Source organism: Leptodactylus fuscus, chromosome 3 (assembly GCF_031893055.1).
Source record: "Leptodactylus fuscus isolate aLepFus1 chromosome 3, aLepFus1.hap2, whole genome shotgun sequence".
NCBI classification, from domain to species: Eukaryota; Metazoa; Chordata; class Amphibia; order Anura; family Leptodactylidae; genus Leptodactylus; species Leptodactylus fuscus.
The window spans coordinates 67,481,458-67,499,189 of NC_134267.1; the positions used below are offsets into that span (position 1 = coordinate 67,481,458).

The 17,732-nt window shown below is 41.2% G+C and overlaps 1 protein-coding gene across 2 annotated transcripts in view; it reads right to left on the reverse strand.

The window, feature by feature from the left end:
• Positions 1-848: 848 nt before the first annotated feature.
• The window catches only part of TULP4 (TUB like protein 4), a 138,750-nt gene continuing 121,866 nt past the window's right edge, over positions 849-17,732 (reverse strand). For both annotated transcript variants that reach the window (XM_075267683.1, XM_075267684.1), the window contains 5 exons: positions 15,829-15,973; positions 14,669-14,762; positions 13,137-13,280; positions 8,522-11,091; positions 849-4,057 (listed from right to left, as the gene is read on the reverse strand). In XM_075267683.1, coding sequence (XP_075123784.1) covers positions 3,941-4,057; positions 8,522-11,091; positions 13,137-13,280; positions 14,669-14,762; positions 15,829-15,973 — 3,070 coding nt within the window. In that variant the 3' untranslated portion in view covers positions 849-3,940. The remainder of the gene's footprint in view (positions 4,058-8,521; positions 11,092-13,136; positions 13,281-14,668; positions 14,763-15,828; positions 15,974-17,732) is intronic.

Consider the following 17,732-nt stretch of genomic DNA (forward strand, 5'->3'; position numbering starts at 1 on the left):
GGCAATGATCAGATTATTACCTATACTGCTATGGACATCATGAACCTCACTAGCAGGCTAGAATGGAAAACTTTTTGTGGGAATGCTGTAGTAAAGAAAATCACTATGTCTGATCCATATAACATTCCAACTATCACAAAAGCTACAACAAGTGATAGGCCTATGTGACCAAATATTCAAGGAGATGTCAATGCGTTCATATCCAAAAAGAGTCACCTAAAGATGTTTGATGCCGCAATTTAAGTAAAAACAGTAGCCAGGCATATTGGCTTCTTTGGAGCAGACTTACAAAAAAAGAATGTCCTCTTTGTCAGTACGGTTGTGCATTTAGCCTGACTGAACAGACTGCACACAGATGTCATGTACCTGTATACATCAATGAGTAAGCCCAGACTGTAATAGGACATGTCCTCACTCCCTAACACAGATCAATGGTCGTGTGCATGGGACCATTAAAGTGAAATATATCAAAGTATACAGTCGTGTGTGTTAGGGTATAGAAAATAATACATACTATGACTCTGGACAAAGGACCTGATATGGCCAAACTGTAAGAGCAAGGATACTAAATCAGCAAAAGATACAGATTGACTCCTGCCTAGATTCATTGACTTTCCGCTCTAAGTAGCCATTTCACCTAGAGTAAAGTATAACCGGTAGTTACTTTCTACTAGAGATTAGAGAACACTGTTCGAATCAGCCGATCCGAACAGCACACTCCCATAGAAATGAATGGAAGCACCTGTGATGCTGACTTTGCTGGCGGCCGGCCGGCGTCACAGGTGCTTCCATTTATTTCTATGGGAGTGTGCTGTTCGGATCGGCTGATCCAAACAGTGTTCGCTCATCTCTACTTTCTACCCAATCGATATATTAGTACAGTTATTAGGCAGTGTATCCCTAATAACTCATGCATAATAATGGCCACCTCTGTGCTGATATTAATCAGATATTTCACAGCATATATGTAAGAGGTGAATAGACAGACACAGATGTCACGCATTACCATTGGGCCATACATGTCAAGGAGGGAGCCCACACTTCAATAATGAATTGTTGAATCCCTCCATATATAGATATAGTTTTTTCATATTTCTTTGCTCTTTTCTACACATTTTGTCTTGAAAGTGTAAAAGTTGCCATGAGGACTGGCTATGAAAGACTTTGAGGGGATTCATTGAATGTTTATCCACTACTAAGAACTGAATTTTGCATAGATTTCAGATGTTCAATAAAACAACCAAATTCCTTTGTTCCTCTGATCACAACTAGTGAATGCTCCACACAATACAGCAATGTAACAAAGTCTGGTCCAGGTCTTAAGGGTGAAGATTGTTGCACCATCATTTATGCAGGAACATTTCTGATCAGACCAGACTGAGCTTTTTCTGAAATCACCGTCATGTTATATGAGACTTGCAGATACACATTTCTGACATACTGACTGGCTGTTTTACAAATGTGTGTGCCCCATTTATAAGCCTGGTGGTGGGAAGGGGGGTCTAGTAGTTTGAGCTCTGCCAGACATTTACACCAGATCCAACTGACATCCCATTTATGTCGTTTTAAGAGTAATTCTAGGGAAAAATGTTCATGTAGTTTCATTGTAACCAGTCACTATAAAAGTTATAAATCCTATTAGATGTAATACTGACATGTCTTCATACCAATCAATGTGGACATCATATTACATGTACACAGACTGGCCATATATAGATTATATTATAATTGATATTTTAAGTTTGCCGTTCTGCACATGAGATTCCTCACATGCGCAATGTCACAATAGCAACAGTCATACCGACAACTTAAGGAAGAGCTAAACCCTTCAGAATTGTATTCAGCCATTTCTTACTTACGCCGGCTGATGTGAAGGCAAGAAACATTATGGACACTATAATAAGGGTCACCTTGGATTCCTACAATACTAATTTGAGCTCTGTCTAGCTATTCGGTGACAGCAGAAAATGGAGATAAACTATCCAGGGTTCGGGTAAACCTGGGCATATCATGTAACAGTGACCAGATCATTTGGCATCTACCTATCTCAGAAACAGATACGGTTCAGAAGTACTTTTTTATCTAAATTTTTTGAATAAAGTGAAGATGTTTTGCAGGAGAATAATGTAATCTTTAGTTGACCTTCAAGTTATTCAGTAAAATAGTTCAGTGCAGTTCTGAATCAAATAATTTCAGTAAAGTAATAAATACCCTTCAGTTATCCGCGATACTGCTGTGAAGCCTCCAGACAGACGGACGTAACTCATAGTAAGTCAGCAGTACTTGTTTAACATCAAACAGGCATTTTTTTTTTTTTTTTTTTGTTAAAAGACAAGGGAAACAACATAGAAGAAGAGTAGAAATAAAATCTAAATGCAATACAGTTTCTATTTTATAAACCTGAAAGTAGGAAAAGAAAAAGAAGAAGATCATGCTTCCACCTTTATAGCAAAAGGTGCACAACTCCATAAAAGAAGGGGAAAAATCCATACAAAATACACAGGCAGCCATTTGTATCAGTACAACAGTACAACACATGAATTCATCAGAAAAATGAAGAGTGTTATGGTAGATAGATGGAAACCCTGAATGTGTCTTAGTGCCAAATTTCACAACGCCGATCTGAATTACATTATATCTAATTTTCTAAATTGTATTGTCAAAATGGGTTTCTGGGCTAAATTTACAAGTTAGAGTAATGTTGTTACCCACTCATTTTTTATTTCTTCTTATAAAATGTCATTGCAGGTTCCAGATATTAACCATCCCACCCCCATGAGAAAAACCTCTTTTTGCAATTCCCACAGTCTTCAAAGGAGACAAATAGAACCCCCTTTACTTGTATGAGGAGGGCATCCAGCCAGAATTGGTTACCAGGGGTCATGGGGTGAGGGTTCCAGATATGGGTCCCAATTCTATCAAGCATATATGGCATACGCTATAGATATGCAATAAATGTTTATGATAGGAATACATCATTAATTCAGTGGCTGTTTTTATATATTGGATCAAATCAACTAAATTTTAACAACTTTTTTTTTTAAAGGGGTTGTGCAGGATTACAAAACCATGGCTGCTTTTTTCTCTTAGGAGATGATCTAATGTCTGTTGGTCACATGGCAATTCAACAACTCATTCCCATTAAAATGAATGGGGCTGAGATGCAGCATGGCCATGTGACCAACGGACGTGATGTCATTTCCCGATAAGAAGAAATCAATCATGTTTTCTACCACTTATGGCAGACTACTGGAGCGGACTGTGTTACCAGAGTGAGTAATATTCTAAAGAGATATAAAGAATGGATTAACCCTAATGTGGCAAGGACTTTGATTTAGAAAGGAAATATAGAGTATTTCAATTTGGTATATCGATTCTCTTAACACCAAACCAAACTCACTCTTGTTTCTGCAAACAATTACAAAACACAAGGTTTGTAGAGATACCTCAAAGCAGAACTCATTGCCAAACACATGTGTCCAACCTTCAGTACCTACTACCCCATTTTCATTGCATTCAAGTATTAAAAAATATTTTTAGTTGCATTTTTTTGTTTGTGATTCTACAAACTGGAAAAAAAACAACAGGTCAATGAACCACATCGCTTACAGTTTTCAAAAAAATATTATTATAAATAAGGCAGTTTTTCCATGTAATATTCTAACATCTATTGCACCAAACACAACAGAATTGTCAACAGGCACACTCCCATCATGACACATAATGGCTCCTGTTCAACCATCAGCAATATTGCATGTAAAAAATAAAGAAAATAACGAGAGCCTTCACGCAGGAAGTCATGGTTCTTTCCAGTTGAAATGTTCTAGTGTTTTTTTTGTTTTGTTTTGTTTTTTATTTGTTGTCCCATTTGACCTATCTCTTCTGTTGAAACGTTGCTGTATCCACTTTAGATGAAATGCTCCTGTGCCATAGTCTAGGCTCATTTGAGACGCTGAGTCACATTAGCCAAAGCAACAGCAAAGGCTTGGACGGCCGAAAAGGGATATTGAAAGTCTAAAATGTAGGCATTGCCATCAATCCTTCCAAACTGCATTACCTGTCAAAGTAAAGAATAAACAGGCCATTTATACTGGTTGGATACATAAGCCATTATTTATCTCACACTAATACACTACTTAATCATTAATAGGCAGAAGTGATTATTGCTAAAATTGTTCTGAAGCACTTCTATAAATAATGTGTAGCTGGGCAATGGTCATCTATACTGTCCATCTCTGCACTAAAGATATTGAATACACAGCACCCCTATCAATCTAGCACTACTCAACATCTGATACACAGAGAAGAGAGCAGGAATATCAGCTCTGTTCTCTATGTAGTGGTCAGAGCAGGTACTGCAGATCAGCTCCCATTAATCTGAATAGGACCTAGGCTTCAGTGGTTCAGCTTCACCACTACACAGAGAACAGAGCTGTTTGCTGATCGATAGGTGTTATGGGAGTCCGACCCCCACAGATCTGATATTATTAAACAGGACCTTTCATGTCCTTGGGCACATGCGGTTAATATACCGCTAGAAAGAAGACAGTGTGCTGAATTCAGTGCACTGTCGGCTTTCCTGTTATTTGCCCCGGGGAAAGAGATATCTGTGCAATTACTGATAGCTCTTCACCGTCAGAACGGCATTTATGACAGTCTAGCTGGGAACGCCCCTCCTGACAGTACTGTCCATAGCTCTGTACTGTCAGAGGAGGCATTCCTTACTACCTAGCCATGGCGCTAATCTGTGAGGAATGCCCCCCCCTCCTTCTGACAGTACTCATGGCTGGATGGTAAGGAACGCCCCTTCTGACAGTACTGAGCTACGGACAGTACTGTCAGGAGGGGCGTTTCCAGCTAGACCAGGGGTCCTCAAACTACGGCCCGTGGGCCACATGCGGCCCACCAAGGACATTTATCCGTCCCGCCACGTATGGCCCGCACGCCATCACCTGGATTGCTCACTAACAGGGAATCCGATTCCCCGTTAATGAGCGGATCGCTGCTTTCAGCTGTATGTGAAAGCCGTCAGTTTAGGCCGCACGACCTCTGCCCCAGATGCAGGCGCGAAGGAGGAGGACACACCATGGCGGCTCTTCATGGATAAGTATGATTGAGTGTGTGTGTTGTACTGAAGAGCATATAATACAGTGAGGGGGGTGGTACTCAGGAGTATATAATACAGTTGGGGGTGGTGGTACTGAGGAGTATATAATACAGTTGGGGGGGGGTGGTACTGAGGAGTATACAATACAGTGAGAGGGTACTGAGGAGCATATAATACAGTGGGGGGGGGGTGATACTGAGGAGTATATAATACAGTGGGGTGGGGGAGGGGGGCGTACTGAGGAGCATATAATACTGTGGGGTGGGGGACGTACTGAGGTGCATATATTACAGTGGGGGGGGAATACTGAAGAGTATATAATACAGTGGGGGGTACTGAGGAGCATATAATACAGTGGGGGTTACTGAAGAGCATATAATACAGTGGGGTGGGGGGCGTACTGAGGAGCATATAATACTGTGGGGTGGGGGACGTACTGAGGTGCATATATTACAGTGGGGGGGGGAATACTGAAGAGTATTTAATACAGTGGGGGGTACTGAGGAGCATATAATACAGTGGGGGTTACTGAAGAGCATATAATACAGTGGGGTGGGGGCGTACTGAGGAGTATATAATACAGTGGGGTGGGGGGCATACTGAGGTGCATATAATACAGTGGGGTGGGGGGCATACTGATGTGCATATAATACAGTGGGGTGGGGGGCATACTGAGGTGCATATAATACAGTGGGGTGGGGGCGTACTGAGGAGTATATAATACAGTGGGGTGGGGGGCATACTGAGGTGCATATAATACAGTGGGGTGGGGCGCATACTGATGTGCATATAATACAGTGGGGTGGGGGGCATACTGAGGTGCATATAATACAGTGGGGTGCATACTGAAGAGTATATAATACAGTGGGGGTTACTGAGGAACATATAATACAGTGGAGGTACTGTGGAGCATATAATACAGAGGGGTGGGGGCGTACTGAGGAGCATATAAAACAGTGGGGGGGGGGGAGTACTGAGGCGCAGATAATACTGTATGTGGGGGGGGCATACTAAGGAGCATATACAGTGGGGCAAAAAAGTATTTAGTCAGTCACCAATAGTGCAAGTTCCACCACTTAAAAGGATGAGAGGCGTCTGTAATTTACATCATAGGTAGACCTCAACTATGAGAGACAAAATGAGAAAACAAATCCAGAAAATCACATTGTCTGATTTTGTAAGAATTTATTTGCAAATTATGGTGGAAAATAAGTATTTGGTCAGTAACAAAATTTCATCTCAATACTTTGTTATATATCCTTTGTTGGCAATGACAGAGGTCAGACGTTGTCTGTAAGTCTTCACAAGGTTGGCACACACTGTTGTTGGTATGTTGGTCCATTCCTCCATGCAGATCTCCTCTAGAGCAGTGATGTTTTGGGGCTGTCGCTTGGCAACACGGACTTTCAACTCCCTCCAAAGGTTTTCTACAGGGTTGAGATCTGGAGACTGGCTAGGCCACTCCAGGACCTTGAAATGCTTCTTACAAAGCCACTCCTTCGTTGCCCTGGCGGTGTGCTTTGGATCATTGTCATGTTGAAAGACCCAGCCACGTTTCATCTTCAATGCCCTTGCTGATGGAAGGAGGTTTGCACTCAAAATCTCACGATACATGGCCCCATTCATTCTTTCATGTACCCGGATCAGTCGTCCTGGCCCCTTTGCAGAGAAACAGCCCCAAAGCATGATGTTTCCACCCCCATGCTTTACAGTAGGTATGGTGTTTGATGCATGCAACTCAGTATTCTTTTTCCTCCAAACACGAAAAGTCGTGTTTCTACCAAACAGTTCCAGTTTGGTTTCATCAGACCATATGACATTCTCCCAATACTCTTCTGGATCATCCAAATGCTCTCTAGCAAACTTCAGACGGGCCCGGACATGTACTGGCTTAAGCAGTGGGACACGTCTGGCACTGCAGGATCTGAGTCCCTGGCGGCGTAGTGTGATATTGATGGTAGGCTTTGTAACATTGGTCCCAGCTCTCTGCAGTTCATTCACTAGGTCCCCCGCGTGGTTCTGGGATTTTTGCTCACCGTTCTTGTGATCATTTTGACCCCACGGGGTGAGATTTTGCGTGGAGCCCCAGATCGAGGGAGACTATCAGTGGTCTTGTATGTCTTCCATTTTCTAATTATTGCTCCCACAGTTGATTTCTTCAATCCAAGCTGGTTGCCTATTGCAGATTCAGTCTTCCCAGCCTGGTGCAGGGCTACAATTTTGTTTCTGGTGTCCTTTGACAGCTCTTTGGTCTTCACCATAGTGGAGTTTGGAGTCTGACTGTTTGAGGGTGTGAACAGGTGTCTTTTTACACTGATAAGTTTAAACAGGTGCCATTACTACAGGTAATGAGTGGAGGAAAGAGGAGACTCTTAAAGAAGAAGTTACAGGTCTCTGAGAGCCAGAAATCTTGATTGTTTGTAGGTGACCAAATACTTATTTTCCACCATAATTTGCAAATAAATTCTTACAAAATCAGACAATGTGATTTTCTGGATTTGTTTTCTCATTTTGTCTCTCATAGTTGAGGTCTACCTATGATGTAAATTACAGACGCCTCTCATCTTTTTAAGTGGTGGAACTTGCACTATTGGTGACTGACTAAATACTTTTTTGCCCCACTGTAATCTAAAAAAAAAAAAAAAAAAAAAAACTATATTTTGGCCCTCCAATGGTTTGAGGGACAGTGAACTGGCCCCCTATTGAAAAAATTTGAGGACCCCTGAGCTAGACTGTCAGGGATGCCCTTCTGACAGTGAAGAGCTATTGGTAATTGCATCGATATCTTTTGCACGGGGACACATAACAGGAAAGCAGACAGTGCGTTGAATTCAGCGCCCTGTCGGCTTTCTAGCGATATATAAAACCACAAGTGCCCAAGGACATGAAAGGTCCTCTCTAAGTATCTATAGGATATTTTTAGCCTCTCAATGTTGGAAAATGACATAATGCCCATTATACCGATAGTAGTTTTTGACCATATAGCTTCATTATGCGACTATTTGCCCAAAAAGTGCATCTATTTGGGCAAATAGTTACAAATATTTTTATGATATATAAGATATATAATCCATTTACATGCCACCTTAGTCACCACTTTTTTTTGCGCCAGAGTATCTAAAACAAAATAAATGGAAATTCTGAATATAGGTCTACAGTTTTTTGTCCTTCGCCTTATAAATTAATAAGACGAGTGGTCAGAAGAAGTGGCCTAACTCAGGACTGGAGAAATAGTCTAAATCTGGGATTGTAATCCACTTTGTAGACGTAAAAAAAATATGAAAAATGATCTTTAAAATCACCACTATTCAAAAAGTTACTTTCGTTTCAATTCTTAATGCATTGGTGTAATAAAACCGATGCAATAATCTACATACATGTTATCAAATAAAAAAGATGAAAGTTTTCACATACCTGTCTACCTTCCAGTTCTATTTGGAAATTTTTTGCAGATTCCTGAGTCACCCGACCTCCAAAGTCTAGCTGATAGACCTGTGTTGCCTCGTTCCAAAGAGGCTGCTTGTTGGCCATTACATACACAAAGCCTTGGCTTCCCAGTCTACCATCATCTTTATCATTTGCTTTCCGACACTTGAATTCGTCCAGGTCACTAGCTGTCCTAAGGTTCCTCTTTGTTTTCCATCCCTTTTTATTGCTCTGGCTCTGGTTCATCAGCTCATCTCCACTGATGAAAAGCTCTGGTTCACTTTCAGAACTGTCTTGAAATTCATTCGTCTTATTTAGCTTCTTGGATTTTAGCTGATCTTTCTGACTTTTGACCTTTTTCTTTTCTCTTCCAAGCCGGGGGCTAGATATGAGGGAATTAAAATCACCTAAAGTCCTTGCTTCCTTTTTTACCTTCCCCTCAGTAATGGCCTGAACATTGCCCTCTTCTGCCCTACTATCCAAACGCTTTCGATTTTTCTTAGCAAATTTGTCTGTTCTCTGGGGCACAGGGCTCTCTGTTAAGGAAAGGACCTCCTGGAAATTATCAGCAGTTTCCACCATTACCTCAGTACCCACATTACTTTGGAGCTCAGATTGTGGAGGTGATAGGACAGGTTTTTCTGGCAATAAATGAGGTTTTGGTGGAAGGGCAGCTTGTGAGCTTGGAACTGGGGGACATGCACTGTACGTGTTCCATGGGTGCAGAGCTATTGCAGGAAGCTGCAAGCCATTGCAATTACTGCTTCCTGGATACATGGGTGGCAAGGGGCAACAAGGCAGGTTAGGTGGATATGCTGGCTGTACTACTATAGCGGGCTCCTGCTGCACAAACTGTGCTGGAGCTAGAGTTTCCTTTGGGGATAAAGGTTTTTGTACTTGTTGGAGAGGGGGTGGTACATTATATGCACCAGTGAAAGGTATTCCAACACCATAATTTGACTGGAATGTTGAAATTGGGCTTGTAGTTGATTTAGGGGAAATAAATGGAACACGGGACATATCTAAATGTTGGCCCTGTCCAAGTATCAGGGGAGGAGGCCTCTGGGGAATTGGTAATGTGTTATGGGCTGTCCTTTCTTGTGGAACCCACACATCCTCACTTACCATTGGGTCCCACTGGTATGGTGGGGGACGTTTTATTGTAAGTCCTGCTTCAGCCAGGTTGATATGCCTGACTGGTTTTTCAACTTGACAATGCTGGGAAACAGATTCATCTTCAGTAAAGGCAGAGTTAATATAGTCTGTCCTGTCTCTGCAACTTTCAGCAGGACTCAAAAGGTTATAAGAGGACTGGGATGCTAAAGGAGCTGTGCTAGCAGAGTGTACGATAACTGTACTCTGCTGTGGACCACAAGCTGAGGGTAGATCAGGGCGAATATTCCCAGCACCAATGGTACTGGTGCTCATATTACCATTATGATTACTGATGCTACTGCTGATAACGCCAGTGCTACTGCTACACTGGCTGCATGTGTACAATGCTGTTGGTGTCCTTTGCTGGTATTGTCCACTCACAACATTACTTTTCGATTTGGGCGGATGTTGTAATGTAGCCCGTTGGTTATCAGCCATTTGAGCCATTTTAAGAGTAGCTTCACGACTATTTCTCCGTAGTGTAGCATGGATGAGACTGCTGTCTATTCTTTGAGCTGCACTCCTGCTTTGAGCAAGCTGCGCAGCAATCTCAGGGTATGGTGGTGGATCTCCAGGGGGTATAGAATAGCGAGGAACGGTCAGCCTATTCAGTGTGGCACTAGTGCAAGGTTGTTTTATCTTCTTTTCTGTAGCAGAAACTCTCAGTGTTGCAGAGCTTCCTGGGCCTGGAAGTGTATAGGTATTCTGAGTACACAGCATTCGAGTTCGTGGTCTGCACACTTCTTCAACATTGCCACTGCTATCAAATGTTGTGATTCGTTCATAACCTAGTGGAGTTTGGTAGTGTCCACTAGAAAACAGGGAAAAGTCTCCCTTTTTCAGGCACAGATCTACAGGTGGTTGAGGGATTGGTGGTGGAGGTGCTGCTGAAGTTGGGGGAGCTGGGATTGTTCCTGGATATGGAGGAGGAGGATTCAGTTTGTTCAGCTGCATTTCTTGAACAGCGGTAAAAACAACAGCATCTCCTTCTGCAAACTGAGGGATTTGACGTAAAGGTTTTGCCTTTTGTGGATGTTCATGGTCTCGCTCGTTGTGGTCGACAGACATTTGTACTGTACTTTGGGGTGGATGAGGCAAAGGAGGCTGGGGAGGTTGTAACATGCGGCCCATTTCAACTCCACCAAATATTACTTGCCCTGGATTAGAATATCTATTCTGGGCTGGATACTGAACAGCATTCTCTGTTGGATGATCTGGTGGGGCCGGGGCTACCATTTGATTGGCCAGGACATCTAGTTGTACATTTTGATTGGCTAACAAAGACTGAACTAAGCCGATGCTTTGAGTTGGTGACATAGCTTGAGCAGAGCTATGGATAGGTGCAATAGGGATATTCACAGTGCATGGTGGGTTGTTTTCAGGTGCCCCAGAAGTTCCAGTTACTTTAAGAGAGAATAAAATACAAACATCTTATTACATCATGGAATTCTACTAAACTAAATAATATATTTGTCAAAGCAAAAAAAAAAAAATAATAATGCAAATATAAAGTTAGAATTCCAATAACCAAAATATCAAGAAAGCAGATTAATGGCAAGACTTCATTATGCATTCTATTACTACAGATGATCCACTTCTATAATTCTAGAATTTGACTACTGATTTACTTTATTTCAATTACTATAGATCAGAGCGGGGATCAAACACCTTATCTGCTCCTTCATTCATGTTCTCTCATTAAATTTATCTGATTTCAGACACTTTAAGCATAAAAATAGTTTGGCTACAGCAGTCAATATTACAGGACAAATCCCTTTATAGCAGTCTATGCTGCACTATACAGCCATTTTTTTGCCTGGAGTCCTTCTTTAACCCCTTAAAGAGGACCTTTCATCACATCCACCAATTCATGTTCTTAGCAACCATTAATAGTAGCTGCTACGTTGACTCCAGTCCAGCTGGAATATACTCTGTAGCTCCCGCCATTCCCAAGCAACAAGTGCAGTTAGTTTTGGTGTCTAATGTGCTATTTGGGCTCTGTAATGTGTGGGAAAGGTAGCTTGGTAGCATCAACAGTGCAGACCCAAACAGTCAAGAAAAGGAGAAAAAAAAATCTGTAGCAAACAGGTTTATTTAGGAAAAACAGCTAAATAAATAAACCTTTACTTCAAGCACAAAATAAGCTAAATAAAGTACAGCCTTAACTTCAGGCAAAAGAATGTCAAACAAAAACCCTGCTTGTCTGAGCACTAACTAAACAGTAAAGTACTAACTCTATGTGTGGCTTATTATCAACCACATGAGTAAACAAATATAGAGCAATACAGTCTCACCAGACTCTCAGTGTGTCAGGACAGACTCAGTCACCTCCCAGGATCTGCCCTGAAGTGCAGGCTCTGCAGCCTTTTATGGCCCAGTAATGAGCCAAGGACCCACACCTGGGCTGAGGCCTACATAAGACCCGCCCTGGACCACACATATGTCAGAAACCTGGGGAAGATATACTGGGACTCCAGCACTCTGTCTGTCACCTTCTCACAAGGTGTTAAAGACCTCTGTGCCCACAGTTTTAACAATTAGTTTCATACTAAATACACACAAAGTATACCTGCTCTCCTACGCTAGGTTCATGCTTGCGTTTGGGTTTCCATTCTTCGGGTCCGCTTGTATAGTACAGCAGAGACCCAGCAGCTATGGTGACTGCTCAGTTCTACCATATTTAAATACTCAACATCTGCCGTATTGGTACCGCGGATGTTGGGAAGGGGTTAAAATTCCAAAATTTCAAAGTTCCCTTTTAGTCTGCACGCTGATGTACAGTACCAATTTCTTACACCACACCCTTGATTTCTGCATGGTTCTGAAAGGTTGTAAGATTTGATCTGACAAGTCCAAGCCCCGTGTATTTATTATAGTCCAGGATGTTCTAGTTTGGCAGTTTCTGTACTAGTATCTCGTACTGGTATATGGATGCTGGTTTTACAGTGTACTGTGGTCAATACAACAACCCATGTCTTGTTCTCATATTTGACACACAATATGTTGCTGGTTACTGAGTGTTTGTCCAAGCAGAGAAGCATCTCTATTTTTTTTCTTATCCTGCTGCATGCAACAGTACTTCTAGAGGTATGGTACTTGAAGAGGGTACATTAGTATAACAATTATCCAGGTAGGGGTAGTAACCCATGGTCCAGTAGTGGATACACCAAATCTTACACAAATTTATGTAAAAAAAAAAATCAATTTCATTGTAGCTAAATTTGATCCCGAGGCTGCCTGTGTTCTTGTGATCTGGGGTGCATAATTAGTGGTAATGGGTAATAATAATATTAAAAATAATGCTAATCATAAGTGGTAATAAGTAGTGGGGTCCAAACTGGGTTACTTCGCTAGGGGATTTCAACAGTGGCAGCGTTGGGTGGGGAGTCAGCGATAAGGGGTCACTGACAAAAACAGGCAGAGAGTCAGAGTTACTGTAAATACCTACCTGGTAAGTCATCTTCATCTTCACTGAAAACATTTGTGTTAAATACTGGCAAATTAATATAGTCCATAGAAATTTTTCGCACTTCTGGAAGGTAAATAGTCATCTGTCTTGGCTGAAGGTGCAGCAAACTTGTCTTATAAATAACTAGATGGTAGAGGAACGGTGTTAGTATGCATAATAATTGAATAGCATGTGAATAACAATTCATTAAAGGCATTTTCATAATTTATTATTATGGTAGGTTGCTCACATATGTGAATGTATTATGATTGGTAGGGTCTGGGACTCCTGCCAAAACCACTTTGGTTTCATATTTAGTATCTACATGTCATTGATAACCATCCTGTTATAACAATTCAGAAGTGTAAGAAATGAGATGACTAGTGTAGAACAGACAAATTGGCAGACCAGTAAGTTACGTCTGGCGTAATGTACGCTTTTTCATTAAATTACAGTGATTTTCAGTGATCTGTACAGTCAATAAATGCCTTATTAGATGGGCTCATATTCAGGGCAACTGTCGTCTTAGGGCTAGTTCACACGTGAATACGCGTGTGCATATTCTATCGCGGCTGCCGAAATGGGATGCCGATGCAGTGCACGACATCCTGTTGCGGCTTTCCGCTCCGGATTAAGGGCCTAGTCCGGAGGGAGCTGTCGCGAGGCAGACACCATGACTGACTCAGCCGCGGAATCTGCCTGAAGAAAGGTCAGCTAGCGGAAAAAAGAACGCTAGTGGTCTACATAGACCAACATTGAGAGGGGGCGGTTTATGACGTGGATTCTGCGCCAAATTCCACCCCCTCTTGCCCCATGTGAACGGGGCCTTAGGAGCGCTTGTCAGTAATTGCCTTGTCTAATGATTGCTTCATTTAAACTGCCTAAAAATTGCAGATAGGGTTTCACACCAGCGCCCGATCTCCACTTTGTGGGTTTCCGTCTTCTGCCGACTGTAGGCGGAAACTCGGCATTCAGTGTCCGCCCGTGAGCGTCTTCTGGTCTCCGCGGTGAAACCGTCTTGTTTTTTTTTTTTAACCGGACACAAAGTCCTGCATGTCCGACTTTGTGTCCGGTTAAATAAAAATGGTTTCATTGCGGAGACCAGAGGGCGCTCACGGGCGGACACTTTGCAAACCCATTCAAATGAATGGGTTTGAAAACTGCCTGCTGGTTTCCGTCTCCTGTCCAGTTTCTTGGGCAGGAAACTGAATTCTGCAAAGCGGAGATCGGGCGCTGGTGTGAACCCGCCCTTATCGAGAAAGCATCATGTGATCAGGGCAGTAACACTGATAATTCAGCCTAATGAAGGTTAGATTTCAATACTGTACCTCATGGTGTGAATCAGCGCTAAAAAAAGAGCCATAATAAAGACTATTACCCCTGACCTGCTCTACAAATATATTCTATGCATTAATATTTTTAAAAGTCAATTTAAACTAAAGAACAAAAAATTTGAAAAATATGTAAAAATATATAAAACAGATTATTTGATCAGTCTTTCATTCTTTAGAAGAAACTGTGCAAGGACTTACCTGCTCCAAGATTTGCTGGTAAGAATGCCGCTAATCCTACAATTTTAAATTTGGTTCCCCATATATTGGATGTGACCTGAGCAAGGTAGTTATGCTGCAATGACATGAACACATCACGCCATGATGGCATCAGGATTAGCATGCATTGTAATTTTATCCTCTTACATTTTTTGCATTAATATTATATATTTATAATTTGCGTTTATTGCGGTTTTTGACTTTCTATGGTGATCGTGTAGAGCTGTTTACTACAGGAGCACGTCCATCGTGTCAAAACTGTGCCAAAAAATTGTGTCATCTGAATAAGAGGAATGACTAAAGAATACAATATTTGTGAATTCTCACTCACCCGCCCCTCACAGTGATTGACAGGCTGATGTGCATAAACTGATGCATGCAGCCCCATTAATCACTACTGAGAGGGGCGCAAACAGAGAAGGGGGTGCGCATTAATATTCCCCTCATAATTTCAGTGGGCTACAAGACTACAGACTACAAGTCTACTGCATTTGATCCAATTGGCACTATGTTTATTATTTAGTTTTGTAAAGAGATCTATTCCTCTGATATGTTGCAATTACATAGAACAGTGTATTAGAGTTACAGATTCACTTTAAGATTAGTTTACAGACAATGTAATGTCTACTGGGACTACCAGACACCTGTTACCAGGGAAAACACTAATGTAATGACTAATGTTTAATCTCTCAATCAGTTATTTTGTGGCTGGTTGCCTTTAGCCCTCAACCTCACCCACTGGAATAAGATAATGTGCCAGTCATGGCCGATAGTGGTCATTCCATCGATTGTTCACCTGAAAACAGTAGCTGCGCTAGATCTCACTAAAAATCCCATAGATATATAGGGTTGCCTGGAGTTCTGAAAATGGATTTATATGGTCCAAGGATATTGAAGACAGACCCAGAGGTTCCAGCCACATCATGACCCACAGGTCATGTGATCGGACTGCTTCTGGTCACATAACCCAGGGGTTGTGCTTTGGCCCTGACCTGGGTCCATCATCAGCATCTCTGGACCAAATAAGTCAATTTTTGCTCCCCAGACAACCCCATTAATATAGGGATCATGTAGGCATTTTGATATCCAAAGTGATGGGCAGGTTTTATCAGTAAAAGAAATCATACATATGTTAATCTTACCTGTGTGATATCTTCTAAAGGAAACTCTCTTCGCGTTAAGCTTGGTGATCCAATTGAGGGCTTCCTTATAGGTAATCGAGGGGACCTTGTAATCTCTTGCGCAGCACGAGATAGCTTTGGAGATTTTCTTGCTTCTATGTTAATTCTATGAATAGAGAACAGTATTTGTAAAAAGAGGCAACTTAAATATAGGCAAAATCTTTCCTTAAAGTCAAATTCAGATTGTGAGTGGCCAAATGCTGCAGGAACGTAGAACTATATATATATATATATATATATATATATATATATATATATATATATATATATATATATATATATATATGTGTAAAGTCATAGTTGGATAAATACAAATCCAGAATGCCATAGTAACTAGACTCCCACATTCAACTAAACAAATTCAAAGACTTAGCTGATCAAATCTGACAGAACTCTTTTGGGTATTCTCACACTTCTCTGAGGATACACAGTGATATGTGGTGACTGTCGTACGATTAAAACGTTACAAAACAAAGTGTCATTCTGCCCTGACTTCATGGTAATTGTCAAAAAAACTGCAATTTGAGCAAATTGTAGGACTGTACCGTTTCTGGTCAATGTCAGATGAGGACAGCAGTCATGAGCTGGAATGTAAGCTGTATGCAGCAGTTCACAATGGCCTACTAGCATGTAGCTACCTGAAAGTTACAGTGCTAGGGATGCCAGAGGAGTACCATAGTGCCATATATGCATATACGAGTGTAAGCTTTATCCATAGGAATATAATATGAGCCTTAAGCTAAATACATATAGTACTAGGATGTGCCAAAGTCTAAAAAGCCACATGACAGTCAACCTCAATTAAAAGAGAGTAAGTACCACATCAGAAACTTATCATTCATTTGTTAGTAGAGCGCAATATGAAAACCTCATAATTCACCTAATAGAAATTTACTAAATTCTAATTTGTGTGATTGTTGTCTATCATACGCAATAGGTTTGTTATCTCAATGCTGCATGAAACGTAACAGTGTGGCAACAGTGGTTGTGTGCATGCTGTTTATCGTGGCTGTGCTCAGGTACAACACATACCGTAAGTACAATCTCTCATATGTTAGATCTGCTAATATAATTTAATAGTGATAGAAAAAATAACAGCACATTACAAATATTTTTTCGTGAACGTAGACATGGCCACCAGAATTAAAAGGGGCTTGACCTCCTCATCCAGAGCTCCTGCTTGTAGGGTATCAGTACTCTACCATTCAAAAGATAAGGGTCACTTAGAAATTTCCCTATTTTTGAAAGAAAAGCACGTTTTTTTTTCAATGAAGATAACATTAAATAAATTAGAAATACACTCTATATATTGTTAATGTGGTAAATGACTATTCTAACTGCAAACATCTGCTTTTTAATGCAATATCTACATAGGTGTATAGAGGCCCATTGCCAGCAACCATCACTGTAGTGTTCTAATGGTACATTGTGTTTGCTAACTGTATAAGCAGGCTAATGGATGTTTAGAAAACCCTTGTGCAAGTATGTTAGCACCGCTGAAAACAGTTTTGCTGGTTAGAGAAGCTATAAAACTGACCTTCCTTTGAGCTAGTTAAGAATCTGTAGAATTACATTAGTTGGTTTGATTAAATTCTCAAAATGGCCAGAAAAAGAGAACCTTCATTTGAAACTCGACAGTTTATTCTTGTTCTTAGAAATGAAAGCTATTCCATGCGAGAAACTGCCAAGGAACGGAAGATTTCCTACAACGGTGTGTACTAGTCCCTTCAGAGGACAGCACAAACAGGCTCTAACCAGAGTAGAAAGAGTAGTGGGAGGCCCCGCTGCACAACTGAGCAACATGACAAGTACATTACAGTCTCTAGTGTGAGAAATCGACGCCTCACAGGTCCTCAACTAGCAGC